Below are 25,887 nucleotides of genomic sequence, written 5' to 3' on the forward strand. Positions count from 1 at the left end.
TCCCTGCACTGTAAAATTTTATCTTTGAGTCAAATGCTAATTAACGTTTTTTTATATACTTCTTGTTAATCCATTATTTATTCACTGATTGACGACGGAATTTTTTCCCCGTTATTCTCCAATCATAACACGAACACACGGCGGGTTAGAAGTTAGAAATTGGAAGAAACCAATTAAATATAAGCAGGACTCTGGTTGTAAAAGACATTTACATTTTACATATGTGTAAAGCTGCACAATCAAAACAGATAACAAGCCTTATTATTCAAATAAGGCTTTTGGTGAAGCATCAGTGGTTGCATGAAGTTTAATTATGGAGATCCCTTTTTGGAGCTTATTATGTTTTTTATAAAAGGTGGTAAAATGGTATTGCGAAATATTTTTGGAATTCAGAGGAAGAAACTTCGTAATTTTCGGTGAGGCATATAATTTATAACTTAAAAATGTGCTCTGTAAAGCATCATAATTAGAGAAGTTAGTGTTGTGTCAACATGCACCCAAGGTATTTTTTATCATTTATCAGAATCCATTAATTAATTACATTTTCTTTGCTGAATTCAAAATTTAGATCTATTACAATGTACGTCATATACTTCTCATATAGATACCAAGTTGCCTCATTAGCAGTTATATCAATGTTTGTACGAGGGGCATTTCAAATGTTCTGAGAACTGTTTCATAAAAAAATTTACCGTTTCACGAAAATTATTGAGTTTTATATCATTGCAAAGATAAGAAAATTATACACATAATGTGACGTCATTTCATAATTTTTATGACGTAATATCTCCGAAAATGACGTGGGATTATACAATGTTTAGCATACTGAAAAGTCGCGTTTTTATCCACATGAGACAATTTTTGAAAATCTGCCAAAGGGTTATTTGAAAAAATATTTCAAAGAAAATTTTAATTTTCAAAGAAGTTGAGTGGGGCTATGGTACTGTTTATAAGTAATTCTATATTTCATTGTATGGTTTGTTTACTAGCATGGTTTAAGTCCGGTTATGCTGTCATCGACATTCATTGTAGAATTTTATTTATATGATACAGCTGGATTCTCAGTCTTTTATCTAGCTCTCCATTGTATGAAATAAAACATGTCTGTATAAAACTGAAGTATATTAATGCAGTTTTCAACAAATATATTTTGAGTAACAGGACTCTTACAGTTCACAAATAAAATGTACAAAAGTCTTCCCCCTGACTTGTTTCTTTGCGTATTTTTTCATATTAATTCAACTTCGGCGCCCCAAAACTCACTACTGCTTTTGACTTTTGACTCCAAAAAAGGATTATAAGTTACAAAGACATGTAAAATCTTATTAAATTTCCATGAATTAAGGGCTAAATAAACTTAACTTCTCTTGAGCCTTCATTGATCCCACAAATCTGGTTACACACCCGACGAATTGATGCCATCAAACTTTGTAACAGGATCACCTACTGTTCTTTGATTGTCAACTTTGTCTTTTTCTCACAGTTAGGTCTCTTTTACGAATTAGTTTGAGCGAGATTCGATAAAATCATGTGTTGTTTGACACTCGCTTAAATCATTTCAGAACAAGAAGATCTGCGAAATAGAACATCATATGATAGATTGTAGTCTGTGTAAACATTCCACCAGCTGGCATTTGCGTCCGTTAGCTTGCATCTGAGTAATGAGAAAAAGTTGTCTTAAATATTTTTATTTGATCAAATTGTGTCTTTTGTTACGTCATTTTTATAGCCAGCAACATTCTATAAAAATTATTAAGTGAAGTCACAATATGTGTATATTTTTTTTATCTTTCCAATGATATCAAACTCAATAATTTCCGTAAAAAGGTTAATTTTTTATTAAACATTTTTATTCAAAGACACCGTAAATTTTTTAGTTGCATTTTAATGGATACAAGATATGCTATTTTACCATTTTTTATGCATTTGTGTGAAAATTGAGAGCGAGGCGAGAAATCATGTGAACAGGATTTTCTTGTTTGTTTGTTTGTTTGTTTGTTTTTTATTTGGGGGGGGGTATGAATAAAAGTCAAATGTGTACATCTTTTCAAGAGCTTATAATACATTGAATTTCTCAATATAGATCGAGGTACAGTCATATTCAAATATGAATTGCATAGTCAAGTTTTCACATTTCTTATAGTGTTTACGTTTATGAACATGTTAATGGACAAACTGAAATAATGGAGTGTTCAATTGCGCCTTGGAAACTCTTGTCTTACTTTTTGAGAATATAATTCCTCATCGGACATTAAAATTTCATAAAAATTGTAGCCATTTCCTTTCTTTATTATACTATTTGAAAGACAGGGTAGATTTTACCTTCTGTTGTATATTTTACGCATTTTTTTTTATATCGCTGTCTTAAAACCTCATTATAATATGCTATACAACGCACTTTCTGAATGTTTCTAGACAATCACTATGTCACAGTTTTCTTTTAGTTATTTTCTCTGTGATACTTATAACTCATGGCAATAACTTTTCCTAATACTCATCTATAATGATTGATTGATTGATTGTATACTGTTTAAGGTCCCTCTCCAGAATATTTCACTGATATGGAGACGTCATCATTGCCGGTGAAGGGCTGCAAATTTAGGTCTATGCTCGGCACTTAGGGCCATTGAGCAGGGAGGGATCTTTATCGTGCCACACCTGCTGTGACACGGGGCCTCGGTTTATACGGTCTCATCCGAAGGACCGCCACATTTAGTCGCCTTTTACGACAAGCAAGGGGGTACTGAGGACCTATTCTAACCCGGATCCCCACGGGCCCATCTATAATGAAAAAATGTGTTAAAAATAAACATGAATTTTAGTTACTTGTAGTATCATATTGTGTTTGAAAATAACAGGTTGCTTTTTGTTTGCCTACATAATTTTTATTTGATGAATAAATTTTCCCTACAATTAAAAATATATAACCGAGTTTAACCGACCGTGACATTCAAAGACATATAGCAAAAAAAACTTTGCATTAACATTTAATTCAATGTTTGCGAAAGGAGAGGTGTCTTGGACACATGCAGAACACAGTCGAGGATGTTTTGTCCGAGGAGGTCAAGAAGCCCTTACCCCCCCCCCCCCCCCTTTTGAAGTCGCCAAGAAATGGTAAAATATTGATGACTTAGCGGAAGAAACGATCAACAGTTATGTTCTCTCATAAGCTGTATTCCTGAAACTATCACTGTCTCTGCTAAAATGTTGAAGACATATTCTGCAAATATGTATGAATGATAAAAAAAAAGATTTTCAAAAAAAAAAGAGAAAGGGTGTTTTTTTAGCCGAAGGTTTAGACATTTTTATCATTACATTATTTATACATTCACAAATTTGATTTTATGCACAAGATGAATGTGAAAGTAATTAATGACGCATAATTAGATACGATAGACAATCCCTTGTTTAAAAATGCATTATATCTTGTGTGTGAAATGTGTTTCCGTATAATTTGATTTATTTACAAATTGTTCATGTTTGTCGTGTTGATGTGGAAAATTATAAATTATAAATTCCCGAATTCTGATACTTCACAATTCTGTTGTGTTGGGAATGAACATGAGGAAGATGCATATACTTTCAACATTATGAAAAATATATAGCAAATCGGACGCCTTTTTGTGTGCAGATCATGAAATGTACTGAGCTCTACGGGTATTTGTTGTCCTGAGCGCAATAATCTTGACTCCCAAATTCTTATTTGGCTAGTGATACCTTTAGAAGACATTTGTAACTAGATGAAAGTTAACTCGGCAACATGCGCCATCCCATTGTTTAAGTTTTATTAGGTGAAAACACCTCCTATACCCGATTTCGCGGATTCAACCATACCCTAATATCGGGTATTATACGCGATTTCACGGATAATACCCGATTTCGAGTATTCTCTCCGACCTGTTAAAAAGAACCATGAAGAGCACGACTCTAAGTAGTATAAATAAAACAAAAATAACTCCACAAACAGGACTGTTTCTAGGTAGAATTTTAATGTAAATAAAATGAGTTTGAGTTTCATAACAAAGTGCCCATGTAATCTATCTACCTCGAGTCGCATTTAGTAAATACAACCCTTTATCTAGAGCATGTACCCTAAAAAAATTTATGCAAGATTTTTAAATCGCCTTAGAAGCACCTTGAAGAACCCTTTTATTATTGTATATTACAAAGTATATGATTTTTTGTAAGGTGTGTCCAGGACTGTTTTCCAAAAAAAATAAAATTCAAAAGTAATTAAACCTATGATGATTTTATGTGTTACATTGACGTTTGGAAGTTAATGCTATAAATAGATTCTTAGTACACTCTGAGAATTAGTTCATTGTTATTTTGTACTCGAATTCCAAAAAAGGTTAATTTAAATTACATTAAGAGTAAGAGGCCTACATTTAATAGGGCAAGTATATATAAAAATTCGATACTAAAGTATTTCAAAGACAGCTAACTAAAAAAAGCACTTACCAATATCTTAACATTTGAGACAAAAATAGTGTGACAAACAGCATTTTTTTTTTAAAATTATGATATTTATGTTCCCCAAACGGAGTTTGGGAACATGTTGTTTTTACTCGGTTTCTTCTTCTTATTATTAAGGTCTTCCGTTTCGAACGGAAGACCTTCTACTGATTCTGTTGGTAAAGATTATTATTCTTTTTTTTCTTCTACTTCCTAGACGCCAACTTTGAGGCGTCATATCTCACTCATTTATCAACGAATTTCGCTGTAATTTTCAGACATTATAGACATTATTAAACTCTATCAGAGTGGTATCTAACATTTCAAAAAATCACTTCCGCTTTTGAGTTATTCCCCTTTAAACGAAAATTTATAGGCTTTCGTTTCCGGATAAAGGCTCAGAGACCACAAAAGCTGGAGCAGAATTTTTACTGCTTTTAGGTAACAGATTTATTGAAGTTGTGCACATTGGTTTTTGTTTTTCGATTTCTGTATTCACAATGGCGCTATATAGGGGTCAAAAATTAGAACGCCTAAAAGAGCGAAAATTTACACATATTTTCCTTTTTATCTTGAAAACTAAAAATATTTTGTTAAGACATGATGAACAAAAGTTGTGCATAATTGCAAGGGCTTTCATATAATAATATTCAAAAGGGGCTGGCCCCTATGATTAGGAATCAAAGGACCTTGACAGTTTTTGCTTTATAACTCAAAAACGGTAAATATTTCGAAATGACTATCGATTATAAAGTTGTGCTTTAACATCTTACCGATCTCATGAAATTGTGATTGTGTTCGAGTCTTGTTTTAAATGAGCTGGTGCATGACCTATATATGCACACTTAATTCTTTTCACTCAGCACGTAAACGAGAGCTCCTCATGCGTGTAACCAAAGCAAGCTTACTATAAATAATAAACATGGCTACATTGGATGCTAATATTCTTCAGAATAAAGTTCTCGAAGTGTTTGTGCTTTTTTCTTACAAATTATCATGTTTATTCACTGACAACTTTCCCTTTTATTTCATTTTTTTTAAAAATCGTATAAACCAAGTCTACTAAAAAGGGAAGAAAATATAATCTTTTCTTCTCATCACATAAAAGCAAACAATATAGTGAGAAAATAAAACATAACTAAGAAGCACATATACTATTCACAGCCACTAAGTGCACGGCTTTAACATTCACCTTGTTTGTTTACAATTATATAACGCGCCTCCCTCGATAGCGCCAGGGCAAAGTCGGTCACCGGGAATCAATCGGCGTGTGATCCAGCGACCTACAGTCATACATAAAAAATAAACCACCACAGAATCGTTAAATTAATTTTTGATAAAATTGTTCCTTTTTATACGATCTCTGTCCCATAAAAATATTATTTTGTTCGTGTCTTACGTATGGTAGGAAAGAAAGCTAGATCCGTATTCACCGTAAACAAGGCTCCGTTCTCATTTTGATATTGAAGAACTCTTTATGCGTATAATTGAAATAAACTTGCCGTAAGTAATAAATATTTTACCACGCCGTATCATATCTCTTTTTTAAATTAGGTTTTAAACGTGTTCTTTGTTTCCCGTTCAGAGTATTCGATGGTATCATTTTTCTTTTATTAATAAAGATCTTTCCAAGAGAAAGAGTTATAGAAAAAAAAGTATGAGTATCTTTTATTCGTTTGAATATAAACACAAACAATTTGAACGATATTTCATAAAAAAACTTTTAAGAGTCAAATAATACACAATTATTTACTGCGCGATTCTCATATTCACCTGGAACTCAGATTCTAAGTGTGTTTACCATTACGGAATCTATCTTTCGATTACACGCGGCCGAGAAATTCTAAAGCGACACACCGTGGTAAACCATTGACCCCGCAGTCATAGGCAAAATAATTGGTATATATATACAAACCATTCTACAACAGTAAGAAAATATTATTTTCTCTAAGGAAATTAAATCTTTCAAAAATAACTTTAAATGTTTTAGGTTTGACTTTAGTACAAAACGCTGGGGCATTTATTTTACATGTACATTAATCAGTCATCAATTCTTAAATATTCGTTGGCTCCATTTGTAATTTGACGATTCATAGCGCAAGGACTGGCGATCTGCAGTTACTTTACTTCAACCAATATTTATTAAAATGCACAAGCTTTGCTCTTTTCATACACAAATAAATCCGTTTTCAACACAAGTTTTCCGAAACACATTTTTTTTCATCACAGATATGAACCATGGTTATACCAATTTTAAACTTTTAAAGAGAATCTTCCGAATCGTAAGGATAGAATTATACTCAATGAAATGGACTAAACATTGATAAGTAACCGGCACGTGTAAACTTCATAAGTGACTTTTGTGCTGCACACTGTTTATTAATTTATATTACAGGTTTTATAGTAAAGTTCAAGAAATAATGATTTTAAAGCAATCAACTTAATTTGTTTTATAATTTATTCAATAATTTATTCAAAACCCGTATAAATGATTAGTGTAGTGTGCTAACATTGTAATTTTGTTCCGTGGTTAAAAATCAGTAGCAGGTTATACAATGTACATTCAAGTAGTAATAAACCCGCATATGTCCAGATTCGAAAATTTAAGAACTTATATACCGGGGTAACAATCTTATCTGAATATTACAGACTTATCATGTAATTACACGCTTTTACAACCTAAATTAAACTGTTAAAATCATAACCTGCACCAAAGTCAAACCATTTGTATCGTTTACCGTATATAACTCAGTATTTTCTTTAAAATGATGAACTTATATCTAGCGCAAATAACTTTCCTTGCTTTAAAAAATACGCGTACGAGAGAGCGAGTGAGAGGCATTTTATTCAAGTACTTTCAAGTTTTTACCAGCGAGTCTTGTCTAATTTTTATTCTATTAAACATAATCTCCCTTTCCTATTTAAATTTGATTTATTTGGTAATTTTATTCAACGTTAAGTACAATATCATTATGTAGCATAGGCGTCGGAACCAGGGGGGGGGGGGGGGGGGGGCTAGGGGGGCTTAGCCCCCCACTTTTTTTCCCAATATATATTTTGTATAGACATTGAACATTGCTGCGTAGGTTTAGCCCCCCACTTTCCTTAGAGAAGTTGCATTATAGGTTAAAAATGAGGAAAGTGGTGGTTTCGGAAAAAAATTTTGGTACTGAAGTTCGAACCTAACACACCCCTCCCCTCCCCTCCCCCCCCCCCCCCCCCCCCCCCCCCCCCCCCACGAAATAGAATTTTCGTGTTTGGGAAAAAGAACCTTTCCTTTTTTTTTTTTTTTTTTGTTGCCAGGTTTTTTTTTTTGAAGGTATAATTTCTATTTTCACTTAGCCCCCCCCCCCCACTTTCAATTTGCAATTTGCTTCGACGCCAATGTGTAGTACTAAAATGAAGTCCATGCACGGATGCTATTGTACATCGGGAATTTTCTTTAATCCTTTATCCATGCATTCCTCCTTCAAGGAAAATAATTATGAATTAATTGATTGAATAACGTGTATATAACCATGTGGTTTCGGTTTGTCAACGTGTTTTAGATCATGATCAGCAAATCACAACTCCTCGGGTCTTCCTGTCTAACAGAATAATAACCTCAAATGTATTACGTATACAACACGACATCCCCATGCTCCTCACCCCCTTTACCCTTTACCCAAACTTTGAAATAAATGAGGAAAAATATTTTATTTGTGGACTTTTGATTTAATCTCATTGAAAGTAAAGCTATTATACGTATTATGGAAGGGACTTTCAACCCCGTCTATCTTTCATAAATAGAAACACCATGTTTGTTTGAATAGTAATATCCTGTGATGTTTTAAAATACCTCAATGTTGTTTTTCTGACCTGTGACAAAATGGAACGAGATAATGCAAATTTCAAACATCTTCATCGGCCAATGACAGAAAAGTTGTAAAATTCCTGTCGGGGTTATGAACTTCTAATCACTAAAAGGTGTTTGTCTTGACACAGAGCCAAGGTTATTCTGTTAAGATCAAGGTCACTGACAGAAGAAATATTTTCGTTACTACTTCGTTACTTCGAACTAGTAAATGAAAATCAGTGGAGGATCTAACTTGAAAATAGATTATTTATGATTGGAGATTTTGTCATGACCCTGATCAAATGTCTTTCTGGCAAATCAAGGTCACTGACAAAGAAAAAAATGTTTAAGTATAACCTTGTAATTAAAATTTACTGGAGGCTCATGCTGGGAAGACAGGTTGTTGACATAAGAAAGTGCAGTGACCTTGACCCAAGGTCTGTACTTCCTGTCCACAGCTCCAACGGAAGACCTACTCGTTGCTTTGCAACGAGCTCGGCTCTAGTTATTATTCTTTTTTTCTTATTTGTTCTCCACTACTTTTTTGTCCGCGAGTGTTCTCAGAAACTGTTCACCCAACTGACCTAAAACCTTTTTAGGGTTAATAGGTGTGTAGTGTAGGTGTGCAGAACGAAGGTCATTTTGCGCGCATACGCATGCACGTGCGTGCGCGTGATATGGGTGAAATGACTGATATATTTAATACAGCTATAACTTTTACATTTTTTAATGAAATGATTTGAAACTCATTATATAAAGACATATTAATAGTGTAGATAATGTGACACTGTCAAATTAGCAAGAACTCACGCGCATGCACGTGCGCTTCGCTTTGATTGGCTGGAACAAAAACCTCAATATCTTTTCTCTTTTTTGACAAAATGCTATGAAATTTAAAACATAGGCATATTTTAGGATGTCCTACAATATGATTTGTAACAATTGTCATGAAATTACGCACATGCACGTGCGCTGCAATCTGATTGGTTAAAACTTTAAATGGCTATAACTCCCTTGTTTTTTAACCAAACAGCATGGGATTTAGAACATAAACAGACATAATACACTCCTACAAGAAGGTATGGTCACCATGCATATGCATGCACGTGCGTGCGCGTGCGCTTTGCTCTGATTGGCTGAAACAAAATTCTCGATATCTTTTTTGTTTTTTGACGAAATGCTTTGAAATTTAAAATATAGTCATGCATTAAGATATCCTACAATACGATATATAATATTTTAATGAAATCACACGCGTGCACGTGCGTTATAATCTCATTGGCTTAAACTTTAAATGGTTATAACTCCCTTGGTTTCCAACCAAAGAGGATGGGATTTAGAATATAGATAGACATAATGAACTCCCTCTAGAAGGTATGGTCATCATGCACATGCTTGCACGTGAAATGAGTAAAATCAAAAATACGTTTGACTGAGTGTATTTTTGAATACTTCTTGATTAAATGCTTTGATATTTTGTATATTAAAATACATAAATAGTGTAGACAAGATGATATGATCATTACGTACATGCATTCATATGAGCACGCGTGCAATGCTAAAATTTCAATATATTTTGTATTCTTCTGGGAAAACGTTGTTTAAGTCTAAATATCATAAAGTATGTCTTATTTAATAGAGCTTACAGGGAATATGGCACCAAAAGGGAGTTGGGGAGCGTTAGGGGAACATCTGTAACGGTCCCCGTTACAATTAGCACTAGTTTAGATTGAAATTGCAAAGTGAAGATGTATTCATTCCTTACTAAAGGTTGAAGGTTACCTGCACATTACGTACAACTTCAGGGTTTAACCTAATTTTGACCAAATGTCATTAAAACATATTCATGACAATTCATGTAAACTTCAAAGAAATCGATACCTATACAGTTGTAAAAAAAGAGAGAGTACATTGTACATAACGCTAAGCCAATCACTTTTCAGACATTGATTAATGTTGGATATATATTATTGGCTGTTGAAATACCATTTAGCAAAAATTCACAGGAACTTAGCAGTAACTCTTTCCTAGAAAAAAAATGAGCAGCAAGTGTTTCATCTACTTGATTGTGGGTTTCTTAGCTTTATCCGAAGCTTCCATTATTTCTCAGAATTTTACCGCGAAACAGGAATTTAATGATAAGAAATCAAATTACGAACTTTTAGGAGAACATAATTTTCGTTCATTGGCCAAGTGTGCCGCGATGTGTCTAAGGGAGTGCGTCTTCTTTGGGTTTAACTTTCAAATGAAGAAATGTCGTATCCACAAGAAAAATTAACGTCTGAAATGTCTGATGAGGCCGGTTGGAGATACTACTCTTATGATTGTATGTATATTTGTTATTTTTTTCCTGTTTGCTTCTTTGATTTTTGTTAAAGTCCCTCTAAAGAAGACTTGATTTCTTTCTCTGACTCTTCTTTTAATATTTTTATCTCTTTGCTGATTTTTTTCGTAATTTTGAAAAAAATTTGAATTAGTGATTAATTTGAGATTGATTGAATTATAATTTGTGATTTCCTCTATTCTCTTTTTTTCTATTCTTATTATCTCTTAGTATGTGATGGAAAACATAAGATTAAATTCTCATACCGTGAGTATTTAATAATAATATTCATTTAAGCTTTGTGACAATGATCATTCTAAGCCAATAGAAAATTATAGCTTGTAATTTACTACATAATCGAAAAAGCTCACTTTAAACTAGTTCCTCGAAATTGCTATCTTGAAAACAGCTGTCCCGAAAGCTGAGATGTGAATCCTGTGCCTTGGAGGAGTAAACATCCTCTGTCGATCGGTCAGATTCACCTTGTGACGACTGTCCTGATCTGGAAAACGACAAGTTCTAGGACAATTCATTGTGAAAATAAAGGCCTTACAATCTGTTACAGACGCGAGTCTGAATTTAATGCGATTAAGTTTGTTGAAAAACTTGGTCATTGTATCGACCTTATAATTTACGAAATGTTGAATTTCACATACATTATACATTATATCATACAAAAAAGTAGATATCATGATTTTACTAGATTTTTCACCATCTATTTTACTGTCCAAATGGCTTATCATCTGATCTACAAATGCACCCCCCCCCCCCCCCTTTAAAATTTCTTTCAATCAACAGAGTATCAAAATAATTGAATTTAATTTTAATTTAATCTAATTCTAATTTTGGGAAACAGTTTGATATAATTTGCATTGTACATGTAGTAACATTTAAGCTTCAACAGTTAACGTTTATATATCATGCAGGCATTATATATCCTCTCACTTCTTGTACGTATACATATTATGATTCCAGCATTTTTTTTAGATTGCATTTTTTCTGTCATGCCTAAAGATTGTAATGATCTTTGTGAAGATGGCCAAACCAGTACAGGGGTGTATGATATATACCCCTACGGTACCTTAACCATTCCTGTCAATGTTTTCTGTGACATGTCGACAATGGGCGGGGGATGGACGGTATGTAATCTATTTTAGAATTAAAAGTACATGATATAACTCACATTCTTTTAAGGATTGAAAAATAAAAATTAATGTGAATATTTTGAGTTCATATTATAATATATGATTATATGATGGTTCGAAGCAATACATTGAATTTTTACGCATGTAAATTTTGAAAGGTGATTCAGAAACGCGTAGACGGATCTGTGAGCTTTGACAGGAACTTGGAGGAATATAAGAATGGTTTTGGTTCACCGGAACGGAATGTCTGGGTTGGCAAGTGTAAATTGCTTCCAGATATGAACTTGTTATTCCTTCAAAATTTGCAGGAAAAAAATCTTTTGGCAGGTAGAAAATTAAAGCGTAAAAAAGATCTGAATTTCAGCTTAGGTTATACATGGATGGGTTCCACACGAAAATCACATGTATCTCAAATAGTTACAAGTAGAAAGAAAAGTAGAGAAGTAAATTATTTAGCGGCATATTTTAATGAGCTCATATTCAGCATTATTGTTTGCAGCTAAGAAAAATATTTTGATTTTTCTTTACGGTAGATTCATATTTTTAATAGAAATAATTGTATTGCAATGGACTTTTCAGCTGAATTTAAATATCTTAATACAGGAAATGACGTAATCCATCAATTAACAAAAGAAGGTACCTCATTCCTGTATGTGACCATAACTCTACAGAATGGTACAACGCTTTATGAAATGTACGACGGATTCTCTGTTTCCGATGAAACAGGAAAATATCAACTCTTTCTTGCAGGACCTGCTACGGGGACCTTAGGTACGTATTCAAGATAAGTTCTCAAAATTGGGTTCAAAATACGTAAATCCTAATTATGCTTTTCTGTATTGAAAGATTATTCAGTTTTTGAAAAAAGAGAAAGATGTGGTTTTTTCTGATATTCTGTATGCACCTTTTATTCCACACTAGATAAACATGTTTAATATTTCAGAATATCATTTTCAGGTATAATTCAGCAGACATTTAATTTGTTATTGTCAAGACGCTAAAAATATATATTTTAAGGACAGATGATACAAACTTTTTTTTTCTTTAGAGAGGACTCAATATCATGTCACAAGTTTAGATAAGTGGATAATTCTTTGATTTCTTTCTTTTAAGAACTGGAAAATGAAAAGGACTCGGAAAATATTCGTAACATTTCAATAAAAAAAAACAACAAATACAGTCCAATCACACTCAGTAAAGGATTATGTTACTTCGATGCTAAAAGTGTAAAGAAAACTTTAGAAAAATATACCAAGCCAGGTGAATTTAATTAGGAAAAGCAAAATGATAAAAGTCAGCCTATGCGATATTGCAGATTTGTCATTTTGTTTTTCCTCATGAAATTCACCTGGCTTTAAAGTTTATATTACACTTTTAGCACCAAGGTAACATATTCTGAAATTTGGTTTCGCCTGTAAACCTTTACAGCCTGGGTTTCCTCATTTTTTTTTATAATAATCCACATTTAAACTACTACGGAAAAAGAAGTTTACAGAGTGTAATTGATTTATAATATCGACATCTTCACAAAATGATCGCTAACAAATTCAAATTTAAAAAAGCCAAATTCTAAACACCGCAACGTATTTCACATTTACTATACCGTTTCTCTATCAAATGAAAATGTAGTATGATTTTCAATACATCACATTTTTTACTACTACGGAATAGGAGGTTACAGAGCGTCATTTATCTTAAATGTCGAAAAGTTTAAGAAAATTTGATGATAAAAAATGCATTTGATCGGTTACATATTCAAATAAAAAAAGTTTTAAAAATCCAAATTCAAAACACCACAGCGCGCTTCACATTTAACATGCCCATGCTTTATTTTATGAGAATCAAATATTTTAAAACATTTACAGATACACCATATCTTATCTCGATTAATTCTGAACGATTTACTAAGTATTGCATTTAATACATTTTAAAAGGCACGGTCTTGGACCGATATTATTTTTTTAATTTTCCATGTTTTCTAATATTTCCAGTGGCCTTTACCCCCCCCCCCCCCAAAAAAAAAATCATACTTTTAAGGAAGGGTGATATATGAATTGCGCTGTGTTTTGATCTCTGATATAAAGTATGAATAAATCACAAATGTAAATATAAATAATAAGGTACTATCATTTTTTTTTAGTTTTATTGGGATGTAAAACGGCTTGGCACGTGATCAAATCTTCCTAAATTGTCTCTCTTTACAGGAAACAATACGTTAAACTGTGTATCTCAGACGTACTTCAGTATCTAGATATTTACAGGAATGTGTTGTACAGCTTTAAATTAGTAATTATTATCTCTGTTCTATATTTTCTCTAATTATGCAAGTGCCAGTATGATAGAAACCGGTGATTCTAGGACTGAACAAATTAAAAATTATCGCTCTTTCCAGCACCTAAAGCCGTCTTTCTTAGAAGTACCTCAGCATAGTTATTGAAAATCAAATTGATGAAATATAAATGGATTATCTCTGTGATTCCTTTTATTTAATTTTACAGGAGACGCTATGTTAGACACCGGGGTTTCTTCAGCTGATCTGTCAGGGATGTACTTCTCCACCCCAGACAGAGATAACGACGAGTGTAGCTGTAACTGTGCTGCTTACAGTCGCCGTAGAGGAGGTTGGTGGTTTAACGCCTGTCACCACACCTTCCTTATAACGGTCATTGGTCCCCGGCACTGTGGAACTACCCTTGGAATCCTACAGTAAAGAGTGGGACATCAGTGAAGGAGACAACCATGATGATCAGACGTCACTAGGTAAACCTCATTAAATCATAATTACCAGTTTTTTGTATTTCCGTAGAAAAATTCCAGTGGTATGAAGATATTTTTCAAAAAGAAAAAATATGCTACCATTTCCATGAAACATTAATTAATTTTTTTTTTACAGAGGAAAGATCATCCATCAAAGGATTTTAAAAAAAGAAATCTTTATCGCAGTGTTCTTTTTTTAAATAATGTTTAACACCATGGCCAAGTGGCAAACTTGTTAACATATATTTTTGTCGGTAAAAGAAGTGGGATTGAACAATTCTTTAAAGCAATAAATTGTTGTATTTTTTTCTACTGAATGTATTTAGTAAAAGATGTGCTTGATATGTGTTGTAATAAATTTGAATTTAGAAAAAGTCTGTTTTTATTTACAAAAACTGATAAATAAAGATGTCTGGACGGAGAATTAGGATGATGATTGATTTATTGTCAAACCAACTACAGTGGAACCTCTTTAATCCGACACATGGACAATACGCTGTACTGTGGTGTCCGCCATTTATTTTCCTTTCTAAAGATATTTATTTTAAAAAAATATTAGGTATATTTAATGCTCATGTTTTTCAGTACAGTTCGTCTAAGATTATGCTTCTGTATACACATACCTCTATCTTTTTCCATCCATGCAATATTTTGAATAGATGGGCATTTATTATCCATTTATTCATTAATATACTATATAAAAACCGCTTAAATGGATGTTAGTGTTTTTTTTTATATCATGGAGAAAATAAGCTAGATAGTTGACGTCAGAAGTACTGAATATTTCTTTCTACAAATCTAATTATACCATAAATATAATACACGTAATGATACTTTATTCACAGTGATACTAGAATATAAGCTTGAATTTAAAAAAAAATAACATTTTCTGAACATCAGTTTCTTTTATTGCTACAAGATACAAGATACAAGATTTTATTAATCCAATTTGGGCCCCCGGAGGAGCAAAAAGATTTACAAATAGAAGGAGGAGGATCCAAATGATAGAACAAGCATGATGATGATATTACAAATAAAGAGCAATTGTTAAAGAAAAAACCAAAACAAGTATATAAGAGATATACTGAATATACATACATGTATCGTATTCTAAGTTACATACAAATATATATAATAATTTATACATATATATATATATATAGTTAAAGGCAAGAAACTGGGAAAGAGGTATACATATAATTTTTTTTATGCTTATCACAATATCTTCAATTAAGGTAAATTACTAAGGAATCCAGCAAGTTATCTAAGGATGTCTGGGTCTTCATTAGTCATGAGCCAATAAAATTGATTATCATAAGATAGAGACTGAAAATTTTTGCATTAAATTTTACAAATATTTATGAGTTCAAGTCTTTGTACATTAAGATGAGGACACACAAGGAGAAAATGAATTTCATCCTGAATCTCGTTGTGATGACAAAGTGAACAAATTCGTTCCTCTCTAGGTATTTTTTGATAACGTCCAATTTCAATTTTAAGCCTGTGAGCCGATATTCTACATGTAATCATTTGAAAAAAGAATAAAATTTAATTTTTTCTGCTCTTGAATGCACAAGATACGTCATAGAAGACTAATATCGATACTGTATTTTTTGGTTTATTTTATTTCAATACACTATAACACAGAACGGGGGTAAAAAAAAAGGTCACAATGTATAATATGCATTTTATTCTGACGTCACAAATGTTCAATGCCGTGCAAGATAAAAACATAAGCGAAAATCAAAAGCTAAAATAAAAGCGATAATTCAAGTATTCTTAATAATCAATCAAATTTTCAAAACAAGGCAGGGAGTTCGAAAAAGTAAAATATAAGCTCTGATTCATTATTTTTTAAAATATGTTGTCTCGCATATCTGCTACGATTTGTGTAAAGAAATTTTCATTATGCGCACTGGTGCATTACTCAATATGTCTGCATATACCTTTGACATTATGGACTACATCTCTTTAAAAAAGTGACTTAATACTTAAATAATGAATAATCAATATTAAATGTGTATAGACAAGTCATTTATATAATGCTAATGTACATATATCAAAAAATAATATAGACAACAACTTGGAACTTATATTCAAATAAATAGGAAAAGTTTTTTGGGGAGCTAATTATAAAAATTCAAGATGTGTTTCTGATACAAAGGTGCTCTCGTATTGCAGCTTATGATGGATGTTGTCGTTTGCAGGTCAAACCCCAAGATCAAGAGAAAATAATTTTTGGTACCCCAAAAAAAGTTCCTCATAATGAGTCCGTCTTAAAAAAAAAATACCAACAACAGTTCAATAATTATTACAAAAGTTGGAGATTTTCAAAAGTAGATCAAACTGGACAAGGTCAAGGAGTCAATATTTATGATGCCCTAGGGAATTTCGGAACACTGGTGAAATATAAAAGTCACAGAATCAACCATTCAAAAGTTCTGACCAAAGTTTTTTTTCAAAAGAAGGTAGGTCTGAGGTCCATGTGAAAAGATAAAATGTTGGTGGTATTCAAGAGAAGCTCTCAGCACAAGAAAAAAAATGGTAAAATAGTAAACACCTAGCACTTACCATTCAGGAGCTACGGTCAAGAAATAGAGTTTTTGAAAATTATGTCGAATGAATAAGTTCAAGGTCAAAGGTCATCGCGGCTGGTACTCAATAGAATGTCTTGTTAAAATAATGATCACGAGGAGCATGCTATCACTTGACTTAACCGTAAGATTGTTATGGTTAAGATAAGAATTTAAACAAGAGGCCCATGGGCCACATCGCTCACCTGAGAAGCTTTGACCATTCTGTTCTTTACGAGATTTCCCCTTAAAATACATATTGTGACCCCACCCTACCCAACTGATCATAATTTAAACAATTTGAAATCTACACTACAAAATAATGCTTTGATTCAACATTGTAAAACTTTGATTCCCCATTGTGGCCCCGCCCTACCCCCAGGGGTCATGATTAGAACAATTTAGAATCTACACTACATCAGGATGTTTCAACATAGGTTTCAGCTTTTCTGGCCCAGTGGTTCTTGAGTAGAAGATTTTCAAAGATCTTTCCCATATATTTTTATGTAAAATTTTGATTCCCCATTGTGGCCCCGCCCATCCCCCGGGGGTAATGACTTTTAACAATTTAGAATCTACACTACCCCAGGATGCTTCCACATGAGTTTCGGCTTTTCTGGCCCAGTGGTTCTTGAGGAGCAGATTTTCACACATTTTTTCCTATATATTTCTATATAAAACTTTGATTCCCCATTGTGGCCCCGCCCTGTCCCCAGGGGTCATGATTCTTACAATTTATAAGTTTCACTACCCCAGAATGCTTCCACGTAAGTTTCAGCTTTTCTTGCCCACTGGTTCTTGAGAAGAAGATTTTTAAATATTTTTCCTATATATTTCTATGTAAAACTTTGATTCCCCAGTGTGGCCCTGTCCACCCCCTGGGGTCATGATTTTGACAATTTAAAATTTACACAACCCCAGAATACTTCCATATAAGTTTCAGCTTTTCTGGCCCACTGGTTCTTGAGAAGAAGATTTTTAAAGATTTTTCCTATATATTTCTATGTAAAACTTTGATTCCCCATTGTGGCCTCACCCTATCCCCAGGGGTCATGATTCTTACAATTTAGAAATTTCACTACCCCAGAATGCTTCCACGTAAGTTTCAGCTTTTCTGGCCCACTGGTTCTTGAGAAGAAGATTTTAAAGATTTTTCTCATATATTTCTATGTAACACTTTGATTCCCCATTGTGGCCCCGTCCTATCCCCGGGGGTCATGATTTTAACAATTTAGAATCTACACTACCCCAGGATGCTTCCATATAAGTAACAGCTTTTCTGGCCCAGTGGTTCTTGAGAAGAAGATTTTTAAAGATTTTTCCTATATATTTCTATGTAAAACTTTGATTCCCCATTGTGGCCCCGTCCTATCCCCGGGGGTCATGATTTTAACAAATTAGAATTTACACCACCCGAGGATGCTTCCATATAAGTTACAGCTTTTCTGGCCCAGTGGTTCTTGAGAAGAAGATTTTTCCTATCAATTTCTATGTAAAACTTTGATTCCCCATTGTGGCCCCGCCCTATCCCCAGGGGTCATGATTCTTACAATTTAAAAATTTCACTACCCCAGAATGCTTCCAGGTAAGTTTCAGCTTTTCTGGCCCACTGGTTCTTGAGAAGAAGATTTTTAAAGATTTTTCCTATATATTTCTATGTAAAACTTTGATTCCCCATTGTGGCCCCGCCAAATCCCCAGGGGTCATGATTCTTACAATTTAGAAATTTCACTACCCCATGACGCTTCCATATAAGTTTCAGCTTTTCTGGCCCAGTGGTTCTTGAGAAGAAGATTTTTAAAGATTTTTCCTATATATTTCTATGTAAAACTTTGATTCCCCATTGTGGCCCCGCCCTATCCCCAGGGGTCATGATTCTTACAATTTAGAAATTTCACTACCCCAGAATGCTTCCACATAAGTTTCAGCTTTTCTGGCCCACTGGTTCTTGAGAAGAAGATTTTAAAGATTTTTCTCATATATTTCTATGTAACACTTTGATTCCCCATTGTGGCCCCGTCCTATCCCCGGGGGTCATGATTTTAATAATTTAGAATCTACACTACGCCAGGATGCTTCCATATAATATTCAGTTTTTCTGGCCCAGTGGTTCTTGAGAAGAAGATTTTTTAATGACCCCACCCTATTTTTGTCATTTCTTGATTATCTCTTCTTGTGAGGGGACTTGCCCCTTCATTTTAACAATTTAAATTCCCCTTTATGCAAGGATGCTTTGTACCAAGTTTGATCAAAATTGGCTCAGTCGTTCTTGAGAAGAAGTTGAAAATGTGAAAAGTTTACAGACGGACAGACGGACGGACAGACGGATTTCGACGGACAAAATGTGATTTTTGCTTACTTGAGCCTTTGCTCAGGTGAGCTAAAAAATTCTTCAGAAGTGAGTCAAACACAAATATCAAAGTAAAAAATGTCAAAAAAAAACGTGTACCCAAGAAATGTTCTAACACATATAATACACCAGTAAAATATTAAAGCCATAGCTCATATGACTAAAGTTTAAATTCGGGGAGGTTTACCAAAATTGTGTCAAAATTGTTCCAAAATGAAGGTCAATATGTCAAAAAGTATTTAAACCCAAGGCACTGTCTGTATTCAGTTTGTAATTAGTCCTCTATCTTATTCAATTATTAGACAAATATTTTAAATTAAGGCCTACAATTTAGACTTAGTTTTGATTATTGTGACATTTTTACCTTGCATGATATCTTCCCTTTAAATTAGCTTTAGGATTTTGTAACTTTTTTTATCGAAATAATTTTAAAATTTTTAAATATAAAATATATCTTCTGATACAAAATCAAGATAAATTAAATGTTTTTAACATCTATCATTTGTTGGATTTTTTTTCAATACGAAAAAAACGTCATATTCTTTGGTAATGTTTTTGACTTCCATCATCTTATTAATTTTTATGTACATACATAAAGAACTATATATTCTTTGACAATGTTATTTCGATGCGATTTACCGCTGAATCGGTCAAAAAGTTTTGCGGTTAAACGGTTAGCGAATCTGCATTTGATTGACATCCCTAAAAAAGGAAATATTTATACATTTAAATTGCATATTTTTTATAGTGCACTTCATGAAATATACCTATCTGGCAAGTATGCGTGATTCATACACCAATATCTAATACAAAACTTTTCTTAATTCAACTGAAAATTGACGTCTTCTGGAAGTTCTGCAACATTTTGAGAAAATAAAATGCACCAGAAGCATTTAACTCTTTACTACTTACTGAACTGTTATGCAGCATAAACTTAATGTTCAAGTCATCGAAATATAACGTTACCATTTCCCCGCAAGCACTTAACTGCGCGATATAAGATAGGAAATGGTATATGCGTTAAAATGCGTGATTGCAGAGAAGGGGGTTGAGTATATTAGTATATTAGTACTTCGAAAACAATGGAATGTGAGAAAAAGCTTTACACCTATGACTCAATATTTACGTATAACGTGAGGAAATTATATATCTCGATCGGCAGCTTGTGACAGACGGAGGTTGTTGACAATAACCTACTTTCACTGAACTCACAAAATATTGTTTTTCAGAAAAAAATGTTGTAGACAAACTTGATTGCCTTTTGATATCTGTCGTCATTATATTGTCACAGGTGGTCATGCTAAAGCAATGTTTGGATCTTCCTCGGTAAACATATTACTAAGGACGCAAAAGTTTGCATTTACAGTATTTTCCTTAAATATGTCCGACGATAATATTCATGCATACTTATAGGGAGACATTTATAGAATTATAATTTATGGTTACATATAATAGATATTATACGCAGTGAATGCTCTAAATTTACCGCGATTACAAGTTAAATTATCTCCAATGTGTTTTTAGTGCTTAAACATACCCTACAATTCACTTGCAATCTCTTTGTGGCTCCTAATTTTATACTGTTAAAAAAAGGTAGGAATATCCTATAAATACCAGAATCAAATAAAATTTACACTATTGAAGAGTTCTTTTTCTTTTTTTTTCTAATTCATTTTTGTTACTCATTTGTCTTGTAAATGTGGTAAAAAAAATTCAATCTCTTTTAATTTCCTAATGCCTGATTAATACCCATCATTAATGTCAAATTGACAGTTTCATAGACTTATTACTATAAAAAAAAATTATCCCCCTCACAAGCATGTGCCAAAAAAATATTGTGCTATAAAACACCAGAAGTTTCAAAGTACAGCATATGTAACTGGGAATTTGGCACATGGCTGTAGAGGATAGAAATTTCTGTAAAATGTCCAAGGAAAATTGACTTTTAAAGCATTTTCAGCAAACAGGACGTTTCCATGGCAATATTGTAACGTCATAAAACGTCCAACTTCTATCGACTAGCATATTTTCTTGAAGTACTAGCATGGATGATTTTTGAGGGGTATTTCATATAATGTAGTAAAACATTTTGATTTTTCTAAGAATCATTGTTTCTTCCCCTTTTCTGTCTTTTAGCTTTTCGGATTTTATGGCTTTTACCTGTAACAATAAACCTCAACAGTAATACAATCGGAAAACCTCTTATAATTACATTGAAATAAATGCATTGTGTATTTCTAGAACAGTAAATAAGTAATTAAATGCCATAGAGATAAATTCTGCAACTGTCTTTGAAAGTAAAAAAAGTAAAACAATGCTATTTTTGTGTAAACATACTGATAATGTGTCATATAGAGAGGGAGGGTGTTTGTTCTATGCCAGTCTTTTCCTCTTTTTGTAGTTTATAGCCATAGTCGGTGTATAATTTGGTTTATAAAGAGTGAGTACGATTTTTTGGGCTAAAATCTATTTTAGATATCAAACTTAATTAAGTGATATTTTACTGAAATCAAAACAGCAAATTATGTGAAACAAATTAAGACTGCAATCGTGCACCATTTTTTGTATAAGGTGTTGGTTTCTTGACGTAAAACTTGACGACATAAATCATGTAGAGTTATCCTTCTTTTCGCAGAAAATCTTTTCAAACTTTTTTGACACAAAAAGACATAAATTAACCAATGAAAGTACACAGCGGCTAAAGGAAATAACTTTTATATTTTAATTGAGTCGATAAAGGTTATGAATGAAGTAGAATTTTAGGACTCAAATTTACAAAAAAAAAAAATCTAAGCTTGAAGCATTATGAAATTAGGAAACCGTAAACTTATACACTTAAACTTATTTCTTAATTTTTTTTTTAATTTAAGTATTAATGAAAAAGGGGTGATCCTTATGCTATGTGTATAAGAAAATATATGTAAATGAGAGAGTTTAGTGTTTATAATAAGTATAAGAAGAATTTTTTTTTATTTTTTGCATTCAACATTTTCCACCATAAAATATTGAAATAACTTGCCAGGTCGATAAATATTGATACACCTGTATATATTTTTGGGGAATGTGTGTTTCCTAAGTGTTTATTGTTTTAAGACATGTTCTTTTAATTCCTTTCACTTTATTTGCCATTTTCATAAGCTGTGTTTTCCAACAATGATTGTAAAGTTTTATGTAGCAATTCAATTATTTAAATACATCCCTGCACCAGTCTTAATTGATCATGTACGTATGATGAAGCAAAAATTTTCTTTAAGAAAGTATCTTCATAAAAGGATAAAGGATTGAGAGAAGCATTTAATAAAAACATCCAAACAATCAAAAAATAAAACTAACATAAGATAGAAAATAAAAGATGTTATATATTGTCTTCCTAATTGGAATTTTTAACGGTTTTATTTTAACATGTTTTTAAATGCAAAGAGACATTAAACATATCTTGAAGAAAAAATACTGTCCATAGTTAAGAAACACGCGTGTTATTATCATTGAATTTTTAGAGCGACGACTTATAAATTTCTAATAATATTTTTTTTTAAAAGCAGGAACTTGGAATCCAGGTGTTATGGTAAGGAAACCCAATGCGGAAGAAATCAGACGAGGAAAGCAGCAATAAACAAAACAGGAACGGAGTTCTCTTTGTAATTACGATAAAAAAATTACGAATATTAATTTGGCTTCTTTGCAGAACAGCAAATTTGCATGGGTCATTGAAGATTACTTTGTTATTAATAGATTACTGGAAAAATTTGATTTTGACACAAAAAGTATTATCATTAAAATGAATTTTGGTTTATGGAAAATGAGAAATAAATACCAAAAAAGGAAAATTCGCTACAAATTCCTTGAATTAAAAGTTAGTCTGGTGCATGTTTTTCTAATGGTCATGGGAATTATTTAGGTACATGTATACACAATATACAAAATATCACTCTGAGTTGGTGAACAGTAGAACATTTACTGGAGCATCATAATAAGTCTGAGAATTATTTAGAAAATAAACATAAAAAGAATCAGACATTTATGATAGACAATTACTTTTTATTTATGCAGAATAGATTTATTTGTAAGATAAATCAATAGAAAGTTACCTTGGGAAGGAATGCTTCATAAGTTATGTATAATTCCTCTGATATTTGAGTCACGGGCAATTGAGAGTAAATATTCTATAGAATTTGTTGAAGTTATAATGTTTAGTATAGCGTGAAAAACCAATTTAAATTAAAAGTAGCATTAACATTATAAGGATGAACACATTAAATTGCACTGAATAAATTTACTAAATTTTTAAGTTTGTCCAATCAAATACTTATTAAAGGGGCATTTGAATCACAATATTAGAAGACAAAAATATTACTGATATTCATACATGCTGAAATCAATCTTGTCGATATGGGGATGAACAGTATTGCCTGTTAAAGGACCTAATTTTCGGAATATTATGCTTTAGTTAATAGGTCAACCAGGAGCATCTTATTTATATTAATGAAGGTTTATTTTGTTTCATGGGAGCATCGTATTAATATTAATGGAGGTTTATTTTGTTTGTCAATTTGGATTAGTATGAAAGCTAGAAAAATGTCATTTACTGATTTTTAATTTTTTTTTTAATTATCATCTTCGTTATGCTTAATTACGATTACTCATTTGATAAAGTAGAAATGAATCGTTGAAAAAATGACGGAGGGATAAAAAAAAGGCTAGTTTACTTGTTTTTCTCATATGTTATACTCTTAGTTTAGGCTGTGAAAAATACTAATAATTTGATGCAAAGCAGATTTCATTTTTCATGCAATTTTTTCTCTTTTTTCTTGATAATGAGATCTGTATTGGTACATATTGCAGGAATTAAATATAGGCCACTTTTTAGATGTTATCTGCATTATTAGAGTGTGTGATGCCAGGAATATTGTTCCCTTTTAGTTTTTTTTTCACAGATATCCAATACATAAAAATAATCTTATTGCTCGCAAAAATTATTCTCAAGAGTTTAGTCAATAATGCTTGAAGGACTCATTGTAATGGTTGAATAGATCTACACCATTTGTTGGTTTATTATAAATTATGCAGAGGCAGTAACAAAGTAGAAACGAATGAAACTTGGCCATCTGTTTCTGATATTTACAGGTTTAATTAAGGACATGACCAAAAACCACTCAAAAGCTCAGGATCGAACGTCCTTAAATGTACATCGGTATTGACAATTAGAATTTTATAGAAATTATTTAAGATATTTGAATCCATTATCTCTGTGATATATTTTTCTTTGATAATTTTACAGGTGACTCTATGTTAGACACTGGTGATTCTAACACAGGTCTGTCTGGAATGTCATTCTCCACCCCGGACAGAGATAATGACAAAGCTAGTTATAACTGTGCTACTCTCAGTGCCATTAGAGGGGGCTGGTGGTATAACGACTGTCACCGAGCCTTCCTTAACGGTCCCTGGTCCCCGGGGTCCTGGCCCTACCCATGGTATCCTGCTGTTACAGATGGATCGTTTATAAGAGGGACTACGATGATGATCAGACGGCACTAGGTAAATATCTGTCATTCTAATTGACATCACTAAATTAGAATATCAAATATTTACTTTCCAGTACCAAAATAATTATTTTGAAAAGTTCATAAGAGAAATTCGATGAGATAGTAAATGTTTATTTTCTGATAGAATATTTTATTTATTTTTTGTAGAGATGGATATTGTTAAAAAAAGAACAACATATTGACGAACACCTAGCAGTCTGGTGAGTCATTCTGATATAAAAGACAATTCTGTCAACCATGGGGTTATGTTTTATTATAAGGTTTTTATACCAACTAAGAACTTGTAAACTATTATATTCTTGAAAAGGTCTTGTGAATGAACTGTTTTCTGAAGCAATATTTTTTTGAATAATTTTTATACTGAATTTTGTTGATTAAACCTTTATATTGTAAAGTGTTGTAATAAAATTTACTTTTGATATATCAAATGTTTGTTTATTTACGAATACTAGCACAAAAGGTTCTTGGAAGGACAGTTGGGATAATGTTAAGTGTATTATAAAACTTATAGCAATGCAATATGTCTTATCCGCAATCGACATTGAATTTCTTTTTCTGCGACGGATCCAGGAAATCCTAAGGGAGTGGCAATAGAAGGTAGGGGTCTTGGAGCCGCATTGAAGACTCCAGTTTGTTAAGATGGGAGTCAAGGAGCTAAACCACCTTGAACACGTAGGATATTCAAACAACTAAGCGATGGAAGGATATGGAGGTAATGAACAGTATTCAATCTCAAGTACATTAAACAATGCAAAATAACAGCAGAGCAAACACGGACCTCTGAAACATCAGTTGTAGGATCAGGTGCCATGGAGGAGTGAGTATCTACTGCTGACCGATAAAACCCGCCGTGTGCTCCTTGTCATGATCAGGAAATAACGGAAAAATCCGTCGTCAATTCAG

The 25,887-nt window shown here is 32.6% G+C and overlaps 1 protein-coding gene across 1 annotated transcript; it reads left to right on the forward strand.

Annotated features, from left to right (window-relative positions):
* The first annotated feature begins 11,617 nt into the window (after nt 1–11,617).
* Nucleotides 11,618–24,976, forward strand: LOC134238492 (ryncolin-4-like). Its single transcript, XM_062720615.1, has 4 exons — nt 11,618–11,752; nt 11,917–12,013; nt 12,362–12,529; nt 24,717–24,976. Exons 1-4 carry the CDS (start codon nt 11,618–11,620, stop codon nt 24,974–24,976), a joined length of 660 nt encoding a protein of 219 aa, XP_062576599.1.
* The last annotated feature ends 911 nt before the right edge of the window (nt 24,977–25,887 follow it).

The sequence above is a fragment of the Saccostrea cucullata genome, unplaced genomic scaffold (genome assembly GCF_032062105.1).
Source record: "Saccostrea cucullata isolate Sc308-1 unplaced genomic scaffold, CSIRO_AGI_Scuc_v1 ctg3158, whole genome shotgun sequence".
In the NCBI taxonomy this organism is placed as follows: Eukaryota; Metazoa; Mollusca; class Bivalvia; order Ostreida; family Ostreidae; genus Saccostrea; species Saccostrea cuccullata.

What these genes read in the sequence shown, in the direction of transcription:
- LOC134238492 (XM_062720615.1), top strand. Translation starts at nt 11,618, where the DNA reads ATGCCTAAAGATTGTAATGATCTTTGTGAAGATGGCCAAACCAGTACA. An exon ending in CAATGGGCGGGGGATGGACG is followed by an intron (nt 11,753 to 11,916) that starts GTATGTAATCTA and finishes AAATTTTGAAAG; the next exon opens with GTGATTCAGAAACGCGTAGA. An exon ending in ACCTGCTACGGGGACCTTAG is followed by an intron (nt 12,530 to 24,716) that starts GTACGTATTCAA and finishes ATAATTTTACAG; the next exon opens with GTGACTCTATGTTAGACACT.